This window comes from Camellia sinensis, chromosome 10 (genome assembly GCF_055761805.1).
Source record: "Camellia sinensis isolate YWXY chromosome 10, ASM5576180v1, whole genome shotgun sequence".
NCBI classification, from domain to species: domain Eukaryota; kingdom Viridiplantae; phylum Streptophyta; class Magnoliopsida; order Ericales; family Theaceae; genus Camellia; species Camellia sinensis.
This window is the reverse complement of record NC_138970.1, coordinates 61,057,251-61,080,785: the sequence shown is the minus strand read 5'-3', so window position 1 is coordinate 61,080,785 and position 23,535 is coordinate 61,057,251. Positions and strand designations below refer to the sequence as shown.

Genomic DNA, 23,535 nt, shown 5'->3' with positions numbered 1-23,535 from the left:
TCTATAAAGAGAAACATGTAATGCTATGCCCAGTAAACAGATTAGTTAAAGACTTCAGTTGTACAAAGACTCTTAAGAATACCAAGTACATCTTGTCTATGCTAAGGAAAATAGTAACGTATAGAATCAAAGCAAATGCAAAAAGTCTGAGTTTGGTCTGCCTAGGAATTTAACTTCATGCTGAGTTTGTCGCCGAGTATATTTCACAGGCCCTTCAAAGCTTGCTTCAAATGATGTGTGATCAAAAGGATAGGATACCTCCACACACCCTCTGATTGATGGTCAATTAGTTTAGCATCCAAAATTGTTCTCCTATTTCATTATAAGACAGAACAGTTGAAGGACGTTGCCATAAAGTTTTTATCAACATCGGTTTTGTTTTTACTTGAACAAAATAGATAGATATATATACTAGTTGCGGGACGTCGTGCATTGCACGATGATCTGTGCCCATGGTTCAAGTCAATGCATAATAATCAAGACATAGATAACCTTCAACCAATTATTTGACCTTGAAATTAGAGTTAGCCATGGCAATTGTAAGTAGTTCATTATCATGATTTTTCTTTCAGTAGTAAGGTAATAATAACATTTTATAGAATGAAGTTGAAAAGAACACTTCTATTAAGCATTCAATCCAAAAGGAGGAAAACATGATTGGCCCAGACAAACAGCATGAACATTACAAGAATACAAAGTGAACCCCAACCTAAAAATAAACCTCCATCTTAACCAAGAACCACTGCGATTGTAACATAATTTACCACAATGGAAACATAACAAAATATGAGAAGTTTTAACCAACTTTAATTTGATAGTTTGGTAGCCCGACACCACCACAATGGCCCATTGTCTAATGCTACAATAGTTCATAACCATCACTAATTTTGATCGTAACTTGCATATGGCACACATGACACCTTGTTTGAGAGCAATGAAGGACAAGATGAATAACATATAGTAGTCTTGAAATTAATTAAAAATGACTGGCTCAAAAGACAGCTTCAAATATAGGCTTGCTCAACCACCACATTACAGTGTAGACATCAAATAGCCATTGTATTAACAAGCTCTGGAAATCTAAACAACCATGTCAATGAGCCAACTCGGAATTCAGATTTACACGAAAATTTGTGTGCAACTTTATGGTATTCCACAGCAAGACAAGTAAAGCTTCCCAGGAATGGAATTCTGCTGTTAAATGCTGTTTCTCAGCTGCTGGGAGTAAAACTGATCTGAGCTTCATCAGCATTGGACTTTAGTTGCTTGTGCAGCTTTGTTCCTGAAAATGCTTCAAAGCTTTCTTGTAGATATGTCTTGGCAATTAGCTTCTTTTCACTGTGTGTATCAGGACAACAACCTTTGCTTTTCTTAAAATTTATTCTCTCTTCTTAACCTGCACATAAAGAGAATGAAATCAATTTTCCAAATATAGACTTTATTCTTGTTACATTGTTTGTTTCATTTTTCCTTTTTTTCTTTAATTCTAATATTTTTCCTTGTATGTTTGGAGTTATTCAAAGCTGGAAGTTTCTACAGCCTTGCAACTCCAGAACACCATAATGGTTGTAGAAAATCTACTTAGGTCAATTCAAAGCACTGTCAAAGCTCTAATATTCTGATCTTGTCATGAAGAGACTCCCAGGGATAGAACTTAGAAACTAACAATGATTATGAGGTATGGACAGCGTACATGTTTATGAGCACAAGGGGCATCCAAATAATAAAAATTGACTAGCATACTGATGGTCTATTGTTCCAGATGAATGCACCGTTAAGTACAAGAGGAAAGCCAAAATGGACATAGAATGAATTTACAAGATATACATTAAACTATAATATAACAGGACTCTTAAAATGGTTTATTGGAAATTATTTCACATATGAGAGATAGGGTAGGTTTAGGAAGTGATCAATCCAAACGGTTGTCTTGTCAGTGGAAAAAACATAACCCTTCAAGGGGTTGCACCTATTTTGAATGGTTGTGATTATTTACAAAAGGATATGAACAACACCTATTCATACTTTACCAATGCAAGAGGCTTTGTGCATTTCAAAGCATTGATTCTACACCCAACCGCATCTTTTCTATCTCACATCCTCTTGGGGGATACCTAGTCTAAGGACAATACCACCAAGGTTTTTCATTCTCTTTCATCAACATTATCAAAACAAGGCTTTAGACATTATAATCAACAAAAGGCACTTTCTAAACTTTGTTTTATAATGATACTCGAAGCCTATGCCTAGAGGCGCTTTCAACAATTTTTTTTTTGATACCACAAGCTCTAGAGAACTCAATTAAAATAAATCAATTTAAAATGATAACAATTTCACTCCAATTTAAAACTTCACGCATAAGAAGTTGAAATAGCAAATTAAGTTTTGCAAACTTCAGAATTAAAATTCAAATAGCAAATTTTAGAAATAAAAATGTTATTGTGTTCAACATAAGCAAAGATACACATGTCAAAACAACACACGTGGTAATGTTTTTAAATTAGTATCACAATTGGGTAAGCCTTTCGCTTTAGCAAATTTCAATCCCTTCGAGAAATGGTAACTAAATATTTTGGTAAAAAAGAATAATCATCCTAGCTTGTTTGAAAGAAGAAGATGAAGAAGAAGAAGAAGACTAATCATCCAATTTAGAATGAAACAGCCAACCACCATCAACACACATTTCTAATGCGGATCAATCACCTGCGACAAAACCACTCAAACGCTTGAATTCGTTTTAAAAAATCAGCTAAAAGAAATCATAACAGAAAAAATAACATCAAAATACTTATGAGAAACAAGAAAACCAATAACTATGAATTAAGAGGAATAGAACATAATAAAATTCTAACATAACTCTTCTTGATAAAAAGCACCAGTGTGTCTCTCAATTTACTTGCAATTACCAAACTAAATACCAACAATTATCACATTCACACTTTTTTCGTGATCAAAATACATTTGATTCCTCATAGAAGGCTAAAGAAAAAAACCGTTAAAAAGATCAATTTTATCATATAAAAAAAAGGTCACACTTGAGAAAATCCAAACAGACTATTGGCAACAAAAATTAAAAGGCAAAACAAACTTCAAAACAATTTTCCTCAAGTTGTAATGAAGTATTTTAGAACTAAACAGGAAAAGCAACATAAAGTCCTGGCAAAGTAAATAATGAACTACTATCAGATTTACAATCACAACTTATCAGTGATGAGACTGTTCAAATATTTAAAATCTAAGATATAACACAATCATTAGTAGTACATTATCTCCTCGTTTCTCACTTATCCCATCAAAAGAAATAAGCTTAGAAATTACGAATGCATTTAAACCAATAAAAAAATCCACGAGATCCACGGCCATCAAGTCCACCATCCAGCTGTGCCCTTGGGTCAGTCAATATTCACTTATCCATCTTTTCAATGGAAGAAAAATTCTAAACAAGCAAACAAAAAGAAATGAAAAAAAAATCCCATATGTAGGAACAAGGTTGTTAAGATCGGGATCCTACATAGGATCGTTTTGGGGTCTGTCGGATCGGATCGTAGGATCGGATTGAGGATCGTAAGATCCTACTAAAATGATAAAAAAATGCAATAATTTTTATATGACTAAGTAATACTATCAAAATATATATAGAATAAGCCCCAAAAAAATAAATATAGCAATTCAAGGTACCTTTCAAACATATTTTTCCAAAAAAAGAAGTCAAAAACATAATAAAAACAAATATCACTTGCACACCATTGTCATTGTTTCTTAATGAAAACAAGCCAAACTAAATAAAGGAAGAACAAATAAAAGACTAAATAAAGTCATCATGGTCGCCGAAATTATCATCATTATTGTCACAATCAACATTAATCATTGCGGCATCATCATCCTCATCATCATATATATTTTACAAAAATATATTTTAAAGAGAACAAAATATATATTTTACAGAAAAAAAATGAGAACAATTAATATATAGAGAAAAAAAAAAAGAGAACAAAAAACAGCAAAGAGTTTGATTATTTTTACAGAAAAAAGAGAACAAAAAAAAAAAGACACAGAAAAAAAAGAGAACAAAAAACATAAACATATATATAAAGAGAACAAAATGAGAACCAAAAAAAAAAAAACAATTAATATATATAATATACACTAATATATATTTTATAGAAAAAAAAAAAAAAGTTTGATTCCAACCACAAAATGAGAGCAGCTCAAAAAGAAGCGAAGCAGCTCAGTGAAGGGCAAGAAAGAGAACTGAGCAACGAAGAAAGTGAGGAAGAGAAGATTCGAAGAGAACGGCAGCAGAAGAACAACGAAAAGAGTAGTGAAGAGAGAGGAAGAAACAGCAAAGAAAGCAACGAAGAGAGAGGAAGAGAGGATTCGAAGAAGAAGGAAGAAGCGTACCTGGTGGATTGTGGCTTCAAATTCAGAAATTTGCTGCTGAAATTTGCCCTAATCGCAAGGTATGCTTCTCTGCGTCGCTGTCTGTGTTCTCCCGATTTTGCTTTTAAGTTGCGAAAAATAGCTTCAAATCTGGATCGCACAGAGTCGCGATCCAGAAACGATCCCACCGATCCCAACGACTCTATTACGATCCCACCACGATCTTGACCTGGAGTCGATCCAAAGTGCGAATCGGATCGAATGCTGTATATTGGGTCATAGGATCGTACGATCCTACGATCCGGATCACGATCTTAACAACCTTGTGTAGGAATGAATTTGACATCTCACTAAATTTAAATTATTTGTTTTTGATGAACATAATAAATCTAGTAGTCTATGGCTAAATTGATATTACACCTATTACTACATTTCTAAGCATGTATCAATGTCAAAATTAAGAAAACACCACAATGTTGCATTCAATTATTCAAACACGAGGAGCTTTCGGCACAATTAGAAACATAACAATATAAACTTGACATAACTTAACCTACATGTACCATCAAACAAAAGTTTAACAAAAATACTAATATTGTGAAGTATTAAGTTCTTTGCAGTTTTGAATCATACTAATGTTTTAATTGTTAAAATCATGCTAATACTTTAATTGTTAAAAGATTAAAATAAATAAAAATGCTTCAAAAACCATACCAGTTGATAAGAATTTTACTCAAGAACCATCTTGGGACTAAAATAAGCTGCGATGTAAACATTTTGAAGGTTGTTGAACCTCTTTTAAAAAAGGGGCAATTACACCCCAGTGTAATTTAAAAAAAATAATTACACAGGTGAAAAATTTTATGATTTTAATTATTGATATTTATAAAGTTTATCACTAATTTGTAATTATTTTTGTCAATATAAAAGCAAGATATCAACTTGACAGAATGAATCAAACCAATATAATCCAAAACAACAACAACAAAAAAAGAACATTCTTGAATCAACCTTGGAATAGAATAAGAAATTACAGGTTATCAGGCATGAAAGTAAAAGTAAGGGAATTCCAAAAGCAAAATAGTTTTTGAAGAACAATTATTATCGAAATCCAAATTAAAAAAAAAGAAGAAAAACTACAATTGACACTAGCTTTGGCGCTAAATCACAACAACATGAATAAAAGACACGGTGCTTTCATGGATACACACAGCTAATCATCCTAATATAGACGACCTTAACAGATTCACAATTCATCATCATCATCATCAACGTAGATGCTCATACTCTGTGGATTGAAGCATCTTCAAAATAAGCGAATCACACCTCGAAATAGGGGTGTTCGTGGTTTGGTTGCGGCCGGAGAACCTCCAATCCGCCATCCGTCCACTGGATTGGTGGATTGGAAAAAAATCAATCCACATCCATCCACTAGATTGGCGGATGCGGATTGAGCGGATTAATGGATGGATAATATTTGGTTTGGCGGTTTAAACTTTTACAAATTTTGAACATAATACAAATAATTTATCGACATTTTTTTTTGGATAACAATCCAACTTAACATAATCAAAAGATTATCAAGTAAATTGTCAAATACCAATAATAAAAACATATAAGAAAGCCATTTTCATTACTGTTTTTGATTCGAAAACTATTTAATTTGATTTTTTTTTAAAATGACAAAATTAAGCCTTATATTTTCCACACAAAAATATCAAATATCAACACTTGCCATTTAATAAAAAGATTTTCAAATTGAAAACACAACAGAATATCTAAACTCTTTTTTAATTGAAAACACAAACAGAATATCTAAACAAATTGAAAACGCAAAGTCTTATAAATTACGAGGGGTGCTGGCGGTTTGGCAGTTCGGTTACGGCCAAAGGAATTTCAAATCCGCCATCCGTCCAAAACTAGGCAGATTGGAAAAAATCAATCCGCAACCGTCCGCTCGTCATCATGCATCCGTCCAAAATGTGGGATCGATTTAGTTTGGTCGGTTTAGGCGGATCGGAATATCCGCTGAACATCCCTACCTTGAAATATAAAGATAAAAATAAATCTCAAATCCAAATTTTTTTTTCAAATTTCAAACTAAAAAAATTATGAAAAATATAATCAATACACATTTGCCACTGCAGCAAGATGGAAAGGCAAGATACCTTGCAATGTTCTACCTAAAACAAATTAATCATCAAACAAACAATAACAACCAGTGAAAAAAACCCTTTGGAAGTCTTACCACTCTCTTCCTTTGGAAGTACTTTTTCATCTTAATCAACCATTTGATCTTTTAAATAATCATTTTCAAAAAAATTAATAATAATAACTTGAAGGGAAATTCTATTAAGTGTACTACTAAAAAAGGCACAACGTAAGAAAGTTAGGATTTTTTTTTTATTTTTTATTTTTTTTTTAAAGTTATGCTATGTTAATTTGTGGTAAAAGTTACACATATTGAATTTATAGTGCGCACCCTAAAGTGAAAGATATACTTTTGTGGTGAGAAAAGCCACGTCATTTTATGATTTATGTTACAAAATTTGTAATAGTGCGTTATGAAAGACATACCATATGCACATTTTTACGTAGCTTCTCCCTAATTTGAAACTAATGAAATACTACAAAAAGGATTTTTATTTGAGAGTACTTTAGGAAGCTTCGTACTGTTTTCATAAGTTATGACCTATTCAATTGAGTGTTGTTGATCATTACAACCTTTTTCCATCATGATTGAACCCAATGAGTTAAATCCTAGCTATTGAATGGCAATGGTTCCTATAGTAAGCTATAGTAAAGCATCAAATTGAAGCATTGTTTCCACTGCAGTTTACCAAAAATTAAGGAATATCTATTCAGAACAATGAAGGCATATTAATATAAGATTCCTGAAAGCTTTTCTGTATATTCAATTGTATATGTTTACAAAGAGTGCATTAGTTATATAGCCCTAATCTATGACAGAAAAAGGAAATACAAGAAAAAGGAATTGCCTAAAATTGCTTAATTCCTAATATACAATATTTATAATATATATTCTCACACCCCCACTCAAACTCAAGGTGTTTTAGAAGAAAACATTGAGAGTTTGCTAAGAAGAAACTGAAATCGAGCGGTAGTGTGAGTCTTGGTGAAGAAGTGCGCAAGTTGCAAAGCCGAGGAGACAAAAGGAAGCGAGATAGAGCGAGACTGCAAATGTTGTCGTACAAAGTGACAATCAATCTCAATGTGTTTCGTCCATTCATGGAAGACAGTATTATGGGCAATCTGAATAGCACTGCAGTTGCCACAATAAAGGGAGGTCGGAGAAGACTGAGGGACACCCAAATCAAAGAGAAGACAACGAAGCCAAACAAGCTCAGCAGTAGCATAAGCCATAGCATGGTACTCAGCTTCCGCAACAGTTTGTTTCTTGCTTTTCCAAGAGATCAAGGAATCGCCAAGAAATATACAGAAACCAGAGGTGGACTTGCGATCAATAACATCACCAACCCAATCAGAATCAGCATAGGCCACCAAGTCTAAAGAGGAAGTAGACGACAACAGCAAGCCCTGAAAGATGGTACCCCAGAGATAATGAAGAATGTGAACCAAAGCAGCCCAATGGGTAGAGCAAGGAGCAGAAACGAACTGACTAACCACATGAACATCATAAGTAAGATCAGGGCGCGTGATAGTCAAATAAACTAAACAACCCACCAGCTCGCGATAAACCGTGGGATCATTCAGAAGGACACCATCAGTAGAGTTGAGCTTCACATTAAGCTCAATAGGTGTATCAGAAACCTTAGTATCAGTAAGACCGGCACGGTGAATAACCTCATTAGCATACTTACCCTGAGACAGAAAATAACCCTTTGGAGAAGAGGCAATCTCAATACCAAGAAAATACCGCAATGGACCCAGATCTTTTATTTCAAAGGTGCGGAAGAGATGTTGCTTGACCTCAGAGATAGCAGAAGAGTCAAAGCCAGTGATGATCATATTATCCATATAGAATAGGAGAGCAACAAAACTAGCCGAGGTATATCTCAGAAATAAAGCAGAGTCGGAAGCAGAAGGACGAAACCCAAGCTCGATAACGGCAGTCTGAAAGTGATCATACCAAGCACGAGGAGACTGTTTCAAACCATACAAAGCACGCCAAAGACGACAAACCTGCCCAGAGGAGTGGACAAGACCAGGGGGATAACGTATGTAGACCTTCTCAATGAGATAACCATTAAGAAAAGCATTCTTAACGTTCATCTGATAGAAAGGCCAATGTCGAACAGCAACAACAGAAATCAAGGTACAGACAGTAGTCATCTTGGCAATAAGGGCAAAGGTCTCGTCATAATCAATACCATACTCCTGTGAGAAACCCTTGGCAACCAAACGAGCTTTGTAGCGCTCGAGAAAACCATCAGAATGAGTCTTGACTTTATACACCCATTTGCAACCAACCAGATTCTTGACAGTAGGCAAAGGAACTAACTCTTAAGTGTTAGTCTTTTGTAAGGCAAACAACTCATCCCCTATAGCTTGAACCCAATTAGGATCCTGACAGGCCTCTGTATAAGACTGTGGTTCTGAAAAAGAATGAATAACAAACAAAAAAGTACGATAGGAAGCAGAAAAACATGTATCAGACCAACCCAACCTATTTGGAGGACGACACCTACGAGTAGGATATCGGTGTGCAGCAGGATCAGAGTCGTCAGAAGCAGAAGGAGCATCAACAGGAGTAGAGACAACTAGTGGTGAGGGAGCCTGACAACAAGAATAGACCAACAACGGAGGGGAAAAAGAAGCTGAAGGAGGAGAAGAAGGCATAGGTGACGCAGACGGAGAAGTTGGAATGGGCTCAAGAGGAACAGTGGAGATGTACCCATCAGATGGGACCTCAAAAGAAAAAGGGTCAATGTGAACCAAATCCTCTTTGGAAACTGGAGCAGTGAGAGGGGGAAGCTAAAAGTATGACAAACGTTCGAGAAAGGCAACATGACGGGAGACATAAAGGCGACGAGAGATAGGATCATAATAGCGGTAGCCTTTCTGAGCAAGACTGCAACCCAAAAAGACACAGAGGACAGACCAGGCACTAAGTTTGGTCCTATCGGATAATCATAGAGTAGTAATCATAGACTGAAAGGTACGGTATATCGGATAGAAATCGGACTTATGAGTCATAAGATAAACCCAAGTGTAACGGGTGCAATCATCAACAAATGATACATAGTTTGCAGAACCCCCGTTAGTGAGAAAAGGAAAAGGGCCCCCGACATCAGTATGAACTAAATAAAACAGTGTAGCAGATATAGAAGTCCTGTTACGGAAATGTAAGGCTGTCATTTTGGCAAGTTTACACCCACGACACTCGGTAAGTTGACTAGGAGAAACTTTACCCAATATACCTGACTGAGCTAAAGACCATAAGCAATCAGCAGACAAATGATCGAGAATGCCACAAATAGAAAGGACTGGATAGAGAATCTAACTGAAAAGAAGAAAAGGCAGTCGGAGAGGTAGTTATAGACAGATGCAAGCTCTCCACCATATAAAGGTCTCCAACTCTTCGGCCAATCCCAAATTGTTGCTTGGACATCCGATCCTGCACAAAACAGATAGAAGAAGAAAAGATAACATCAAAACTCGAGGCATCAAGTTGACTAATAGATAATAAACTGATAGATAACTGAGGAACATATAAGACAGATGGAATAGAGACTGCAGACATAGCAGACGGTAGGACAGACCCACCGAATATAATTGACATACTAGACCCATTAGCAGTATTAACAGTAATAGGAAAGGGAGGGAGAGTACAATTTTGAAGTAAAGAGAGATGAGGAGTCATATGATGAGAGGCACCAGAGTCAAAAAGCCGGACAGATGAAGAGATACCTGAAGAAGACCCACGCAAACCTGAATGATGGAGATGGCTGGGAGGTAGGCAATATATGCTGAAGTTGACTAATCTGAGCAGTCAAGGAAGCCAAGTCAGGATCAGGAGCTGGAGTAGATGTAGTAGAACTAGCGAGAGGCCAAATAGTACTCAGAGGAGGAGCGCAGAACTTGATTGGAAATTGCTGAGAAGACGAGGCAGACACAGGCAAAGCAGACAAACATCCTTTCTTGGGACAATGATACTTCCAATGACCTCTCTGATGGCAGAAGGCACACTCATCTGAAGCCAATGGCCGTTTCTTGAACTTTGTAGAAGGTTAAAGCTGATGGGTATTTGACATTGAAATAAACCAAAACAAAAAAGATAACTGATGGAGCAAAGCGTGATAAACAAAGATTGGATAGGCCAAACTATAATAAAGCCAAACTGTAATAAACCAAAATTGTACCAAATGTGATCAAACTAACCACGAAGCAATACAGAACTCCAGATGAGAGAGACCCAAGTCGAATCAATGACTGAAGCTAAGAACCTAAAGTCGAAGTCAAGGAAGAGAGGCCTCTAGAGAGAGAGAGACCTTTGCAAGATAGTTGCGAATCAAACAGAGATTGCGAGAAAGAGAGAGACAAAGTAGACCTCATGAAACCAAATGGAGACGACCAGGATTTCCGTGAATCAGATGGTTACAGTTGATAGGCCATGACTCGGACTCAGATGGGTCATGATGAACACAGATGGGTCGACCACCAGAGAACTCGATCGAGTCCAAAACCATAATCAGAACCAGAACTCAACCTCGTGAGCCAAAAGTTGAGTTCGACGAGTCAGAGGGGGTTATTCAATCACGAATTAGAGGAGTTTTGAACTAGGTGGGATGGGTCGCGATTCTAGTGCTCGAGGGGTTGTGATTTCAACGAAGGCAGATTCTATACCAAATGAAACTTTCAATGAAGAAGGAACTTCGATTAATCAGAAGCCATAATGAACGATAGCTTTGATACCATGTAAGATTCCTGAAAGCTTTTCTGTATATTCAATTGTATATGTTTACAAAGAGTGCATCAGTTATATAGCCCTAATCTATGACAGAAAAAGGAAATACAAAGCAAAGGGAATTGCCTAAAATTGCCTAATTCCTAATATACCATATTTACAATATATATTCTCACAATTAACTCACTTCAATTGTTAGAAATAGTATAGAAATAATTACAAATAATTGGTTTTCTTTAAAGAACTATCAAAAAATTATAAACCTTAAACCTATATGGCACATATACATAAAGACAAAAGAAAAATTAAATGCATAAATGTACAAGCAAAATCATACTAAAAACAAAGAGATCTCTACAACATTCATAACAATGAAAAGGAAAAAGCTTAATCATAAAGTATTTATCCGACTTCAACCCAAAAAAATTTGCCGTTAGTACGGGTCATTGGTAATTAGCAAAAAAATTGATGTACAATCTATAGCAATCTAATAGAAAAGGCAAGAAGATAATTTGCAGACCCAAAACTTGCAATCTAATAGCAACATGGAAAACCCCAAAAAACACACTAAAATAGGATTTATGTTGATCAAACATGGAGAGAGATACTTTGCAATCTGATAGTATACCCAAAATTCTCAATCTAATAGAATTATCCCAAAACTCACAAAAAAATATAATTAAGACTGAAAGCACTTCGAATACCTAAAAAGCAATCAATGCCATCAATGGACACAATGGCCTTGTTTGGTTTGTGTTTCTGAAAAAATTTTGAGAAAATTTCTCTACAAATAAGTTTTCAAAAGTAATCAAACCAAACAAATTTTTTCAATTTTTTTTTCCAAAACTTGTTTGATTTACAAGTTTTCCAAACAAATCTCTCTCTTATACACATCAAATCAATCACTTTTTCCAAAACTCTCTCTCAAAATAATTTTTCAAAACATCTTTTAAAAAAAAACCAAACCAAACAAATTTTCATACTTTTTATCTCAAAACATGTTTCTCAAATACAAACCAAACAAGTCCAATAGCTCTAGAAAAAACTTCAAGTACCATCAACACTATCTAGTTGTAGACCGCAAGTACCATGAACAATAACTTTGCGAGAGAGAGAGAGAGAGAGAGAGAGGAAAGAGTAAAATTCCTTAATTGAACAATAACCAAATAATAAAGAATTAGTAACCAAAATAATAACCCTACATATTTCATTATCCACTATCTAACACAAATATGCCAAAGATATTCTCATGGACCCACTAAACATAGCTAGGTGAATAGAAGCAAAAACAAGGGAGAATGAGCAAAAGAATCAATAAATAGCATGAAAAATAGGTGCGCTTACTCTATGGATGTTGCTCCTCTATGACTTAAGCTAAAAGAATCAAACAATGATGGGTTTTTATACTTGCAAAGTACAAACAATGATAGCAAAAACCAAAAATTATTGACCTGCAGGAAGAAACAAAAATTAAATATCAGAAACTAATTCAGAAGAAATCCATTACTATGACCTTGAATTCAAACTTCGACTTCGATTTGCGACCTCTATCTTGACCCAGATTCACCATTATACGAACTAAAGAACCAAGGGATTCTACAAAATTGTAAGAAATCTATGGTGGAGCAAGGTGGCGCTCCGGTAAGAAAAATGATGGGTCTTGGGTGTGATGAGATTGGTGGTGGTTGATTAGCAGTGGTAGTTGAAAATTTGGGGCTTCAAATCAATGGATTCGAGTGGTTGTTGACACGTGGTTGGCTGTTGAAAGCAATTAGAGAGAGTGAAATGGGCAAGAGATTGGAGGGTTTGAAAGCGATGAACCAACTGAGTCTAATCCAAAACCTTTTGATTATTGAACCATAAAAGAGAAAGAGAATGAAGGAAGAAGGGTAGGAGAGAAGCAAAGAGTGAGACTGGGAGAAGGTGTGTTTGAAATTTGAAATTCAAATGAGAGAAAGAGCTTAACAACCACTATTGTAACCAATCCAACTTACTAGTACAGCAATTGTGTCTCCTCCAACACATCATGCTAATATTCCAGAGACATTTAAGGGCCAATGAATTTGGCCTGGAGAACTATTTGATGCCCATTGAACTACTAAAGCAATGTCTACAGACGTTACTGGTGGTCATTTGTCTCAAATTCCCAAGGAAATGCCTACTAATACAAAACTTCAGTCCCCTGCACAAGAATCTACTAGAATCTGCAACATGTGAATTACAATTCTGCTAAGAGAGGTAGCAACGAGCCCATAAGAATCCAAAACATGTGAGTAGCATTTTGCTAAGAGAGTTACCAACAAGTCCCGAATAAATGAAAGAGAAGCAAAAGCCCATGTGTATATAAGGGCTTAAGCCTCTCCCTTTTAGATTCATAGGATTTGACGCTGTCCTAAAAAATCCTAAATATCTTATTCCTAAATATAGTGATCATAAGCATTGAGAAGAAATGCATATAAGCCTTTCAAATGGCCACGTGTTAAAGGTGGCAAAAGCTAGGCTTTATGCCTCTTCGAGTCATTTACTGAAACAAGGCAATGGCTCTGTCTTCTATTTCTTGCAAAGAGCAACTAATATTACAACACTCGAGGATTTACACAAGGAATAATTCCATGAGCATTCTAGTGGTTAATATTTTAGCTTTGGTTTTTCATGTAAACATGATGATCATTCTCTAACCATTTAATTTTTGGGAAATTTATTAGAAAGTCCCACTATAGGAACATGTGATCCATTTGGTCCCACGTAATTACTATTTGATTCTAAAGTCGTCCATATGTGGGATTTGTTACCAACAGGTCCTTTTTTAAATGTTGATGGTGTTTGTTTGCAAAAATATCCTCACACGTTTGTTAGGATGTTTTGATTATATTTTGAATCTATAATCCCACGTTTTTGGGACGGAGGAGAATCAGTACACAAAGATTTTGCAGTGAGGGGTAGGGTTGTGTGGTTCAGTCTATTGTGTGTGGAGGACGAGAGTTGTTCCAGCCAACGTGAAGGCTCCCGATAGCGCTCCAATACGGAACGCATTACCACTCTCATGAACATTGAACAACCGTTGCTTATGGCATATATATTTACATTGAGTTGTTACATCGTTCGGAGTGGCGAACGCATGCGACTAATGTAAGGTCTGGGTGTCGAATGTTGCTTGCAACGTGGGATGCAATCACAGTATTTTCCAAATTTCAAAGAAATAAATAGTAGTTGGAGTGGAGTAAGACCCTTTTCCATGAGTTTGGGATGTTGCATATAGGCCATGAGGCCACTAGCACTGGAAGTGTTGAAAAAACATCAGGGATGCTGCCCAGTTCTTGAGCTTCTTTCAAAGTGAACCCCATTACAACATCTGAAACTACACACGCAAGTCTTCAGAGGGTTGAGTTTGGCGAGTAGGACTCTGAAGGGATCTAAGAAGTTGTGCAAAATGGAGGCCGTCGGGAATGGTTTTGAAACGGAAGGAGGAGGTATCGGAGAGGGAGTGGTGGCCCTGAGATTTGAGGAGGGGGCGGTGATTGAATTTGGTGTTGACGAAGGTGGTGTGGAAGCCCTTATGGTGCAGGAGCTTTGCTAGTTTCAGCATTGGGTTGATGTGGCCTTGTGTTGGGCATGGTATGCACACTGCATGAGGACATGGGCTCGATGGTTTTTGTTGTGACTGAGAACTCATCTCTCTCGTAGGCATCTTGTTAAGATTCAAAAGAGCTCTTCTGAAGAATTTTTGTATGGCTAGTTATGCCAAGCATACAAATTCCACTCAGTCTATTTAAGCAAAAACACTTTTTGACTGTTGGTTTTTGGGTTGAGTTAAACACAATCGTCATGTTTCGAATCACAAATTTGTTTAAACACAACTCATAGAATGCTGCTTGCAACGTGGGATGCAATCACGGTATTTTTTGAATCACCAACGCGGGATGCAATCGTAGTATTTTTCAAATTTCAAACACCACATATGATAGTCGAACACATCTATGGTTTTTGTCGACTTCCTCAAACGGAATTTGTTTCCAATTTGGGGATGTACCACCCAATATGGATCCCCTGTTTCGAGGTTGTGCGTGACAACCCACAAACCCACGGGTTCAATCATTATTCTTCTTCACAATTGGGGTCGCCAATCCGGGTTGGTTGGGTGGGTCACGCTGTGACGTCACTTGTTGATGACGTTTCTGCATCCCACATTTTGGGCATGTCACACAAAAACAAAAATCATACTAGTGTACTTTTTGAATTAACGTGAAACACACACACCCGTATTCCCATAAATGAACACTCAATACGTCTCAAAAAAAACAACCAATGGCAAAACAGTCCATAATTAGGCAAAAGTACTACACAATCTATAAGAAAACATTTAGGACTACATGGATAACAAGATCACAAAATGGGATTTATTGGTCAATCCCCCTTAATTTTTACCAATTTATTAAGTTCATCCTAGTATACGAGAAAAGGTATAATAAAACCCAACCAATGTGGTTAATATTATACACCACCAGTTAGTTTACCTTTTTTGTATTAGTATGGTATGTATCAATAAAACATATTAAAGTTAGTTTTCCCGTTGACAAGTAGTTTTGTGCATCATTCCAATTAAAACATATTAAAGTTAGTTTTCTGGAGTGCACACTTGGCTGCAGAGTTGGCTTAACATGCCAAGGTCTCACTTCAATAACAAATTCATTAGGAATCTACATCAGTTTAAGCTAATATTATAGACTAGAACTTGGTTACAATCTCTACAGGGAAAAAAATAAAAATAAAAATAAAAAATTTCAAAAAAAAAAAAAGGTGGTTTTATTATTAGATATGACTCTAGTATGTCTACAATCAAAATGCATTACTTTATATATATATATATATATTTTGTTATGTTCTTGTACAAGTAGTAAATATTATTTGTCATGCTACAAGACCACAGAAAGAAAACAAATACCTGAACGTATCCTCTTTCTCTAGCGCAACATATAATGTAGGATATTTTAAGGACATTACAATTATCTCTTGAAGAATAAAGTGGAAGAAGTGATTTTTAGAGCTTGTCTTTGGTTGATCAATAGGGTCAGCCTGTACTTTATCGTCTTCCCATAAATTGCATTTGCTTCATTTTAATGAATTAAAGCTCATAATCAAAATTGTATAGCTCCTTACAGCTTTTGTGAAAAACAAGAGGGAAAATACCAAATTTGTACTTAGCTTAATAAATTCAAGCTATATATAACCGAATCTTATCATAGTACCATATAACATTACTAGAACCCCTTAGTTGCAAACCAATCTTTCCTTCCAAAGAGTCCTTTATTGGTAACATCAAAATATGGGTTAATTAACCAAGCAAGCCACAAATCATTTTAAAAATACACTTGCAAAAAGGGTTCACTAATTATTTTAATCCATCTTAATCCGCATTCCATTAAAAAAGAGTGATGTATGAAAAGAATTAAAGATATAACTTTGAAAATGGTGACTACCAAAAATGTATCCATGTTATAGACCTAAAGTAATTTAGGTCAAATGCTTCTCAAGTTGGTTTTTCTGATTTGCACAGTGCAAAAAGAATTCAAAACCTGGTAGAAGGCAGGCTTTATGTATCTTTGAGTCATTTACTGAAACAAGACAATGGCTATTTCTTCTATTTAACGCAAAGAGCAACTAATGTAGCACTGTAGAAATTACACAAGGGACAATTCCACGATCAATCTTCTTGCTAATATAGATCAGTCCCAAACAAATTAATTTTTACCAATAATTTCATCCTAGTGTAAGAGAAGAGGCATAATAAAACATAACCAATGTCATTAATATCGTACCAGTCAATATACTGCATTTGCCATTAGTGTAGTACATACTGGTACAGGTAAGATGCAATATCCATACATATATTTAAAAGAGCTTCACCAAATAACAGGCATTTTATGAGCATAAAAGGCTACACATTTCAATATAATGTAGTTTTACCTTCACAGCATAAGGGACCCAAAAAAAAAAAAAGGCCCAAATAGTGCATATTAATGTGTGTTTGGGAAGAGAAAGAATGGGTACACACCTAACATTTGGCATAATGCACAAAAGTTAAGAAATTTACTCAATATCTTGCATTCCATGACTATCTTTGGGCATGAACTTCTTTATCACTTCTTGGAGAGCAGGATTTTGTCCTTTAGTTGAGAGTATATCTACAATCAAGGGAAAAGTGGATGCATCTGCTGAAAAACCCCTTTGAACCATATCCTCAACGAGTATTAATGCCTCATAGCACTTGTGTTGTCCAATAAATCCTTGGATAATAGTGTTGTAAGTGACATCATTTGGCAAACAACCGTTCTGTTCCATTTTAACAAACAACTCTTTGGCATCATGCAATAGACCTTCTTCACAAAGACCTTGTATCATCGTAGTGTATGTCTTAACATCAGGTTGTAATCCCCTGGAAGAAAGGTTACTGAAAAAAGCCCTTGCATTATCAAGCTTTTTATCCTGGCAAAATGCATCAATGAGAATATTGTGCATAACAATATTAAGATCTAAACCATTCCTTTCCATCATGTGGAATAATGACAATGCTTTGGAAATATTCTTGTTTCTGCACAGCCCATCCAACATGATAGCATAAATTTGAGAATTTGGAATTATGCCTGCAGCTTGCATATCATTAAAAAGTTCTTGAGCAGCTCCACATCTACCTGTTTGAAACAAACCCCGTAACATAGCACTGAAAGTTCCATTGTCGGGTTTCAACCCCCTTCGAGGCAATTCTCGAAAGAGATGCACGGCCTCGTCAATTTTCATTTTCTTGCAATATCCATTGATTAGAATGGTATAGCTAAAAACATTAGGGTGAAGGCCCCTCTCCACCATGTTATTCAAAACTCTGATTGCTTCATCCATTTGGCCTTGCAAACAATATCCATCCATTAAAGCATTTTATGTGACTACATTAGGATCCACATTTCTTCGTATCATGACTTCAAGTACCCCCTTTGCCTCTTTAATCTTCCCTTCCTTGGTACATGCATCCAGCAACACACTAATACGGATGAACATCCAAAGCAATACCACTATCCAACATTTCTCTAAACATTCCGGTAGCCTCCTTCCACCTACCAAAATTACGTAGGCCATGAATCAAAGAAGTATAGGTGACAACATTAGGGAAAATACCCTTTTCATCCATTGTAGAAAAGAGTTTGAGAGCATCATCCACCATTCTATCCTTGCAAAGACTGTCAAGGATCGTGCTACACACTACGGTTTTAGGTTTACAACTTCCCTCTTCCATTATCCTAAGCAAACTAACAGCCCTGATAGCGTTCCCCGTTCTGCAGAGCCCATTGACAATCGTTCCATACATAACCACGTCGGGTTCAATTTCTCGAAAGAGGTGTCCATGCTTCATAGCTCCAATCTAAATTATTGACAGCCTTCCTTTTCTCCTAACAATACCTTCACCTTGAATTAAGTCAACACCGTGTATGGGCAGCCATTGGTTTTGTTTCACTTGGTAAAATGCAAATCATATTAGATGCTTCAACACATTTTTTCTCCACCTGCTACAAGTGATAACTACCATTCCTCATTAATGATAGTTTCTCATCTTCAATTCGGTCTGGAATAATCATTTTAGCAACACCATTTTCTTCAAGCTCTTTCTTTACTGACCAAAAACCTATGTCACAGCATTGCTACTAGTTTAAAAAATATTTCACCTCATTTAACGTGAGGTACAACAACAATACTCCAGAATGAATCTTCCCATTTCATCCAAAACCATCAATCAGGTCCTGTTTTATACCCCATCCTTATAGATGATTTATTAGTTATGTCATTTTTTCAACCACATTGGCTTGTTTTGAGACAATAGCCACTTATGTACAGATGCTATCACTAATTACTCCTAATTTGATAATAAATTGTATTAACACACATCCTATGACTAAGAGGCAACATCTGCTTGAAAAATAGACAATCGAGACTGGCAAAATTTGAATTTACTCACAGTTTCAAAGTTGATAGGATCCATCTCCTTGAGCTTCTGAACATGGCCTTGTGTGTCTGCATCAAAGACAATTCCCATGAAGCTATAGACTTTAGCAAAATCAGGTATACCTAAAAAAAATTTAACTGAAAAGCATAAGTGTTAGAGAGGAATAACAAATGAGTTACTTTATTCATGAGTTTTTCGTAGTTGAATAAATGAGTACTACTTCAGCCAGGCAAACAGTACTCATGTTAACATAAACCAAACAGGTATGGGCATGCTTGCTAATACTCCAAAATAATGGATATTTTCAAAAAGTGGATGCACCTGCACCCAAGTCCATGTAACATAGTAGGGTGAGGAAGAAGAAGAAATTCATAATTGATATATAAATGAGCAATATAATTGCTTCACAACTTTTATAGTTTCTATCAACCATCTTTATTGAAATTTTGGTTAGGCGATTAAGTGGACTCATACTGATAAAAACTCACAGATCAAACTAACCCAATAACCCAAAGAGAAACAATCCAGAACCAGTATGTTTTCACCATGGAAAATTCTTTCAGAGTAACATTTTCCAGTATTGCCAAATATTAGGAACTGGAAAAAAAAGTTCCCTATGACATATGTTGCACTACAAGTACAATAATAGAAATAGGGCAAGTAAGATAGAAGAGAACTAACATACAAATTAGATAACAAGTATCTAAAGCGCATAATATAAATAGAAAAACATTGTGAAAAGGGCAAGTTGTGCCACTTTAGTATAGAGCTGCAAGTCTAAAACTTCACCATGATTGACTAATTTAAACCAATCATCAATACAGTTGAGAAGATTACCATGAAACAATGAACCTGGTTTCCCTTGCTTTGATAATTCAGAACTTGATATTGTTCTACTCAAGCTTCTGATGCCATCAATGCCTGCTGTTACTAATCCTTGCTACCCCCTTCGATCCAATATCGGCTGAACCAGTAACATTGTATGCCATAATAAGTACAAGAAAGTTCTCTCAAATAAAAAACATACATATATCTATGAACAAGGGAGAAATAACACAAATAAAAAAACTTATGCATGCCTTCAACTCCATGAAGATTGTATTCATCCTGGGATAGCATGATTCCACCTGAGGGAGAGTGTATGAGCATGGAAGTGTCATCCCATGGAGAATATCCAGGTGCAAGGGAATTCAACGAAGTAGGATAAGCCATGAAAGTTTGTAATGGTGCTAAAACTGCCAATTTTTAAAAGAAATAGCATGTCAGAATGACCAAAATTCAAATAAAATCCTCTGCCATATGTACTTTCATCGTCATCACGGGCCAAACCATTTTTTGGTGCCTTTTGAGGGTAAGGATGAGCAGCTTTGTGCTTAGGTCAAGGTGGTGGCACATGTGCTAGAGTATCATTTTTTTGGATGTTCAAAGGTATTTTGGGCACGACTTCGGATCTGCAAATGGAATTATTTAGCCAAGATATATAAAGAGACTGCACTGATAAATTGCATAAATGAACATTCTTTAGATGTTGGAATTGGAAATATCCAAAAGCTAATAACAGATGTTAGGCAACAAAAAGAATAAGTGGTTATACAGAACAATGACACAGAAAAAAAAAAAAAAAAAAGACAGGGAGAAGAACAATAACATCCAACCACAAAAGAGTAGAAGAAAGAAAGTAATGAAGTTCCTCATCGAGGATAATTAAGTTTTAGGGACTTGATAAGTTCTGAAAATCAAATGATTTAAAAGCAATTTCAGATCATTTGGTCATGCTGATTCTTGGACTAAAACTTCCCACTTAAGAACTAATCAGTTGATGGACAGAAGAAGTTTAAATTGGGTGGATCTATCAGATAAATGGGAATTAGAGAAAGTAATTGCAAATCAGTTTGCACTGGGCATATTTCTCACTTGCACTCACTTGCATTCCATACATTTACAATTACTTTTCCCATTTCCCATTTCTCCGATATTTACTCTTAAATGTGTCTTATCTATAACACTGTAATTAGAATGCAAAAGCCACCCTCAACCGAACAACACAGCATGGTGGCAACTATTTACTTTATTGCCCAGACTGTCCAGTAGACCCATGCAACAATAAGCTACCACAACTTGCACCATGCTAAGGTACCATCGTCTTACCCTATGTCGGGACAGGCCATAACTGGTTGCCTAATACCTACATAAGTTGTTAATAATCCAGAACGGCAAGGAAACACCTAAACTGTACCAGAGGCAACACACAAGCATAGACTAAAATTCACTGAGTGAACTCCATAGTAAAAGAGAAACAACTAAATTACTAATGTGAGGTGTTTTATTGCATGACATAAAACCACTTACATGTGCAGCCTATTCAAAGTTGTTAAGGACATAAATAAATAATACTGTAAGGTCTGTAAAGATAAACAAGTGCAAAGTACCAAACACAAATAAATAAACAAAGAAAATGCACTAATGGTGGCATGAGGCAATAGATGAAATATAATAGAGAAACCGCAATCACTGACTGTCTAGCTTGAATGGAAGGCTGTCAATATTGGTTAAGCTCATGCATAGGAATAAGAAATACAAGGTAAAGATAAAGATAGTCAATGAAGCTTAGTTCCATGAATATAGAAGATGCCATGTAAGTCGATAAAGATTAGAAGAAAAAATAATCAAATTAACGTAAGGATGATGCGAACTAAACGTGCAATGTATTGAGTGTACCAATTACCTAAAAGAAAACAGAAAAAAAAAAGAAACAGATAAAAAGAACCCCAGAACATTTCAAAGAGAGTCATGAGCTTCATTAATACTCAATCAAACCCCGACAATTTTTACATTAACCGGTTAATCAACAAATTCATATAATGACATCTTCAATTTAAAAATAAGAAAGTCATTATAGACTTCACAACATGATGATATAAGCACCTGAATCACTGTCTTTGAACCAACAAAATCTTCAATTTTTTTCCAGTCACGGTCAAACCTGAATAACCCAAACGATATGTCAAATAATTGAATTCAAAACATAATTTATGTAGTAAAGGTTCTAATAGCCCAAGAAAAACAAAGGACATATAGGTCATGTTTCTTTCAAGTTCCCACAAAGTATAAAACAGCAACCATTCACCCCATTATAATCATAACAACAATGGCCAAAGTAAAGGAGAAATTGGAATTGAACCTTGCAGTACAACGGTTCCCAACAGAACTAATCAACCAAATCCATGCCTCATGTACCAATTAGTTCAAATAATATTGTGCTAGACTTTTGTGAGTTGTGTGACAATCAACTTTTAATTTATTCAAAGCCACGACCACTTGGCGACATTTTATTCAATTTCTAATGACCTAATAAAATTTATCTCTGATTCAAAACTATGAACAATATGAATGCAATATTTTATTCAATTTCTAATGACACAGGCGACATTATTTAGCTAAGACATCCAAACCAAATTTACTGAACAATCTGTACCAAAGTCACAAAATTGATGTTCAAACAATCCAAATTAGAGTGGTGAAGACTAAAATCATCTACACCACTCATCATTTAATCCCTCTCAATGTACAAACAACCAAACAGAACAACTAAATTATGAAATCAACCAAAAGAAACATATATATCTATACTAATATATAAAGCATAGACCTCATTTTGAAGCTATGTCATGCTAAAAATGAATCCATATTAATTACTTTGGAAAAATTAATATCATCCTGAAATTTACACCCACTCATAATTCTCTAACGTCTCATATAACTCCTTCCAATTACACTGTCTAAAAAAATAAAAATAAAAAACTCCTTTCAGTTATGACATCTCTCATGAACCAAAGCCACAGGAATTCACCGTACGGTATTCTCCATGCATTTCCATAACGGTAACTATTCAATAAAGTACGAGCATGGATAATCTTTGCTTCGAGGTGAAAATTCAATGGGTGCCTTCATAGATCTCCTACATTGGGGTCGGGGTACCTCTACTGTAAGCATTGCAGGGGCAAGCATCTTGAAGGAATCCAACAGACAATATGTGTGTAGTGTGGCAAATGGTAGTTGAATGATGTGCCTCATGTCAATAGTGAGTTTAGTCTTTGGACTAAAATAGGTCAGTGTCTTTTCTTCATCCTCTCTTCCTCAACTACATTTCTTTTTCTCTTCCCTGATCACACGTCTATACCTATCCTACACATGCATGTAAAAATGTATGTGTATGATTTCTCATTATTACATTCAAATTCAATATATTTATATATTAGTACAATATATTTTGTGT

The 23,535-nt window shown here is 35.6% G+C and overlaps 1 protein-coding gene across 7 annotated transcripts; it reads right to left on the bottom strand.

Moving 5' to 3' along the window:
- Positions 1-800: 800 nt before the first annotated feature.
- On the bottom strand, positions 801-20,264 carry LOC114262860 (uncharacterized). 7 transcript variants are annotated; one of them, XM_082891501.1, is made up of 4 exons: positions 20,097-20,264; positions 19,272-19,396; positions 17,361-18,941; positions 801-1,396 (listed from the first exon to the last, which is right to left on the bottom strand). In XM_082891501.1, exons 3-4 carry the CDS (start codon positions 18,188-18,190, stop codon positions 1,372-1,374), a joined length of 855 nt encoding a protein of 284 aa, XP_082747627.1. In that variant the 5' UTR covers positions 18,191-18,941; positions 19,272-19,396; positions 20,097-20,264; the 3' UTR covers positions 801-1,371. The 7 variants fall into 7 exon arrangements, 4 of the variants coding, with proteins under 4 accessions (XP_082747627.1, XP_082747628.1, XP_082747625.1 ...); XM_082891502.1 differs by having other exon boundaries at positions 17,322-18,941; positions 19,272-19,381; XM_082891499.1 differs by having other exon boundaries at positions 19,272-19,381.
- Between the last annotated feature and the right edge of the window lie 3,271 nt (positions 20,265-23,535).

What these genes read in the sequence shown, in the direction of transcription:
- LOC114262860 (XM_082891501.1), bottom strand. Translation starts at nt 18,190, where the DNA reads ATGGATGGATATTGTTTGCAAGGCCAAATGGATGAAGCAATCAGAGTT. An exon ending in CATGGAATGCAAGATATTGA is followed by an intron (nt 1,397 to 17,360) that starts GTAAATTTCTTA and finishes CTTTATGTGCAG; the next exon opens with GTTAAGAAGAGAGAATAAAT.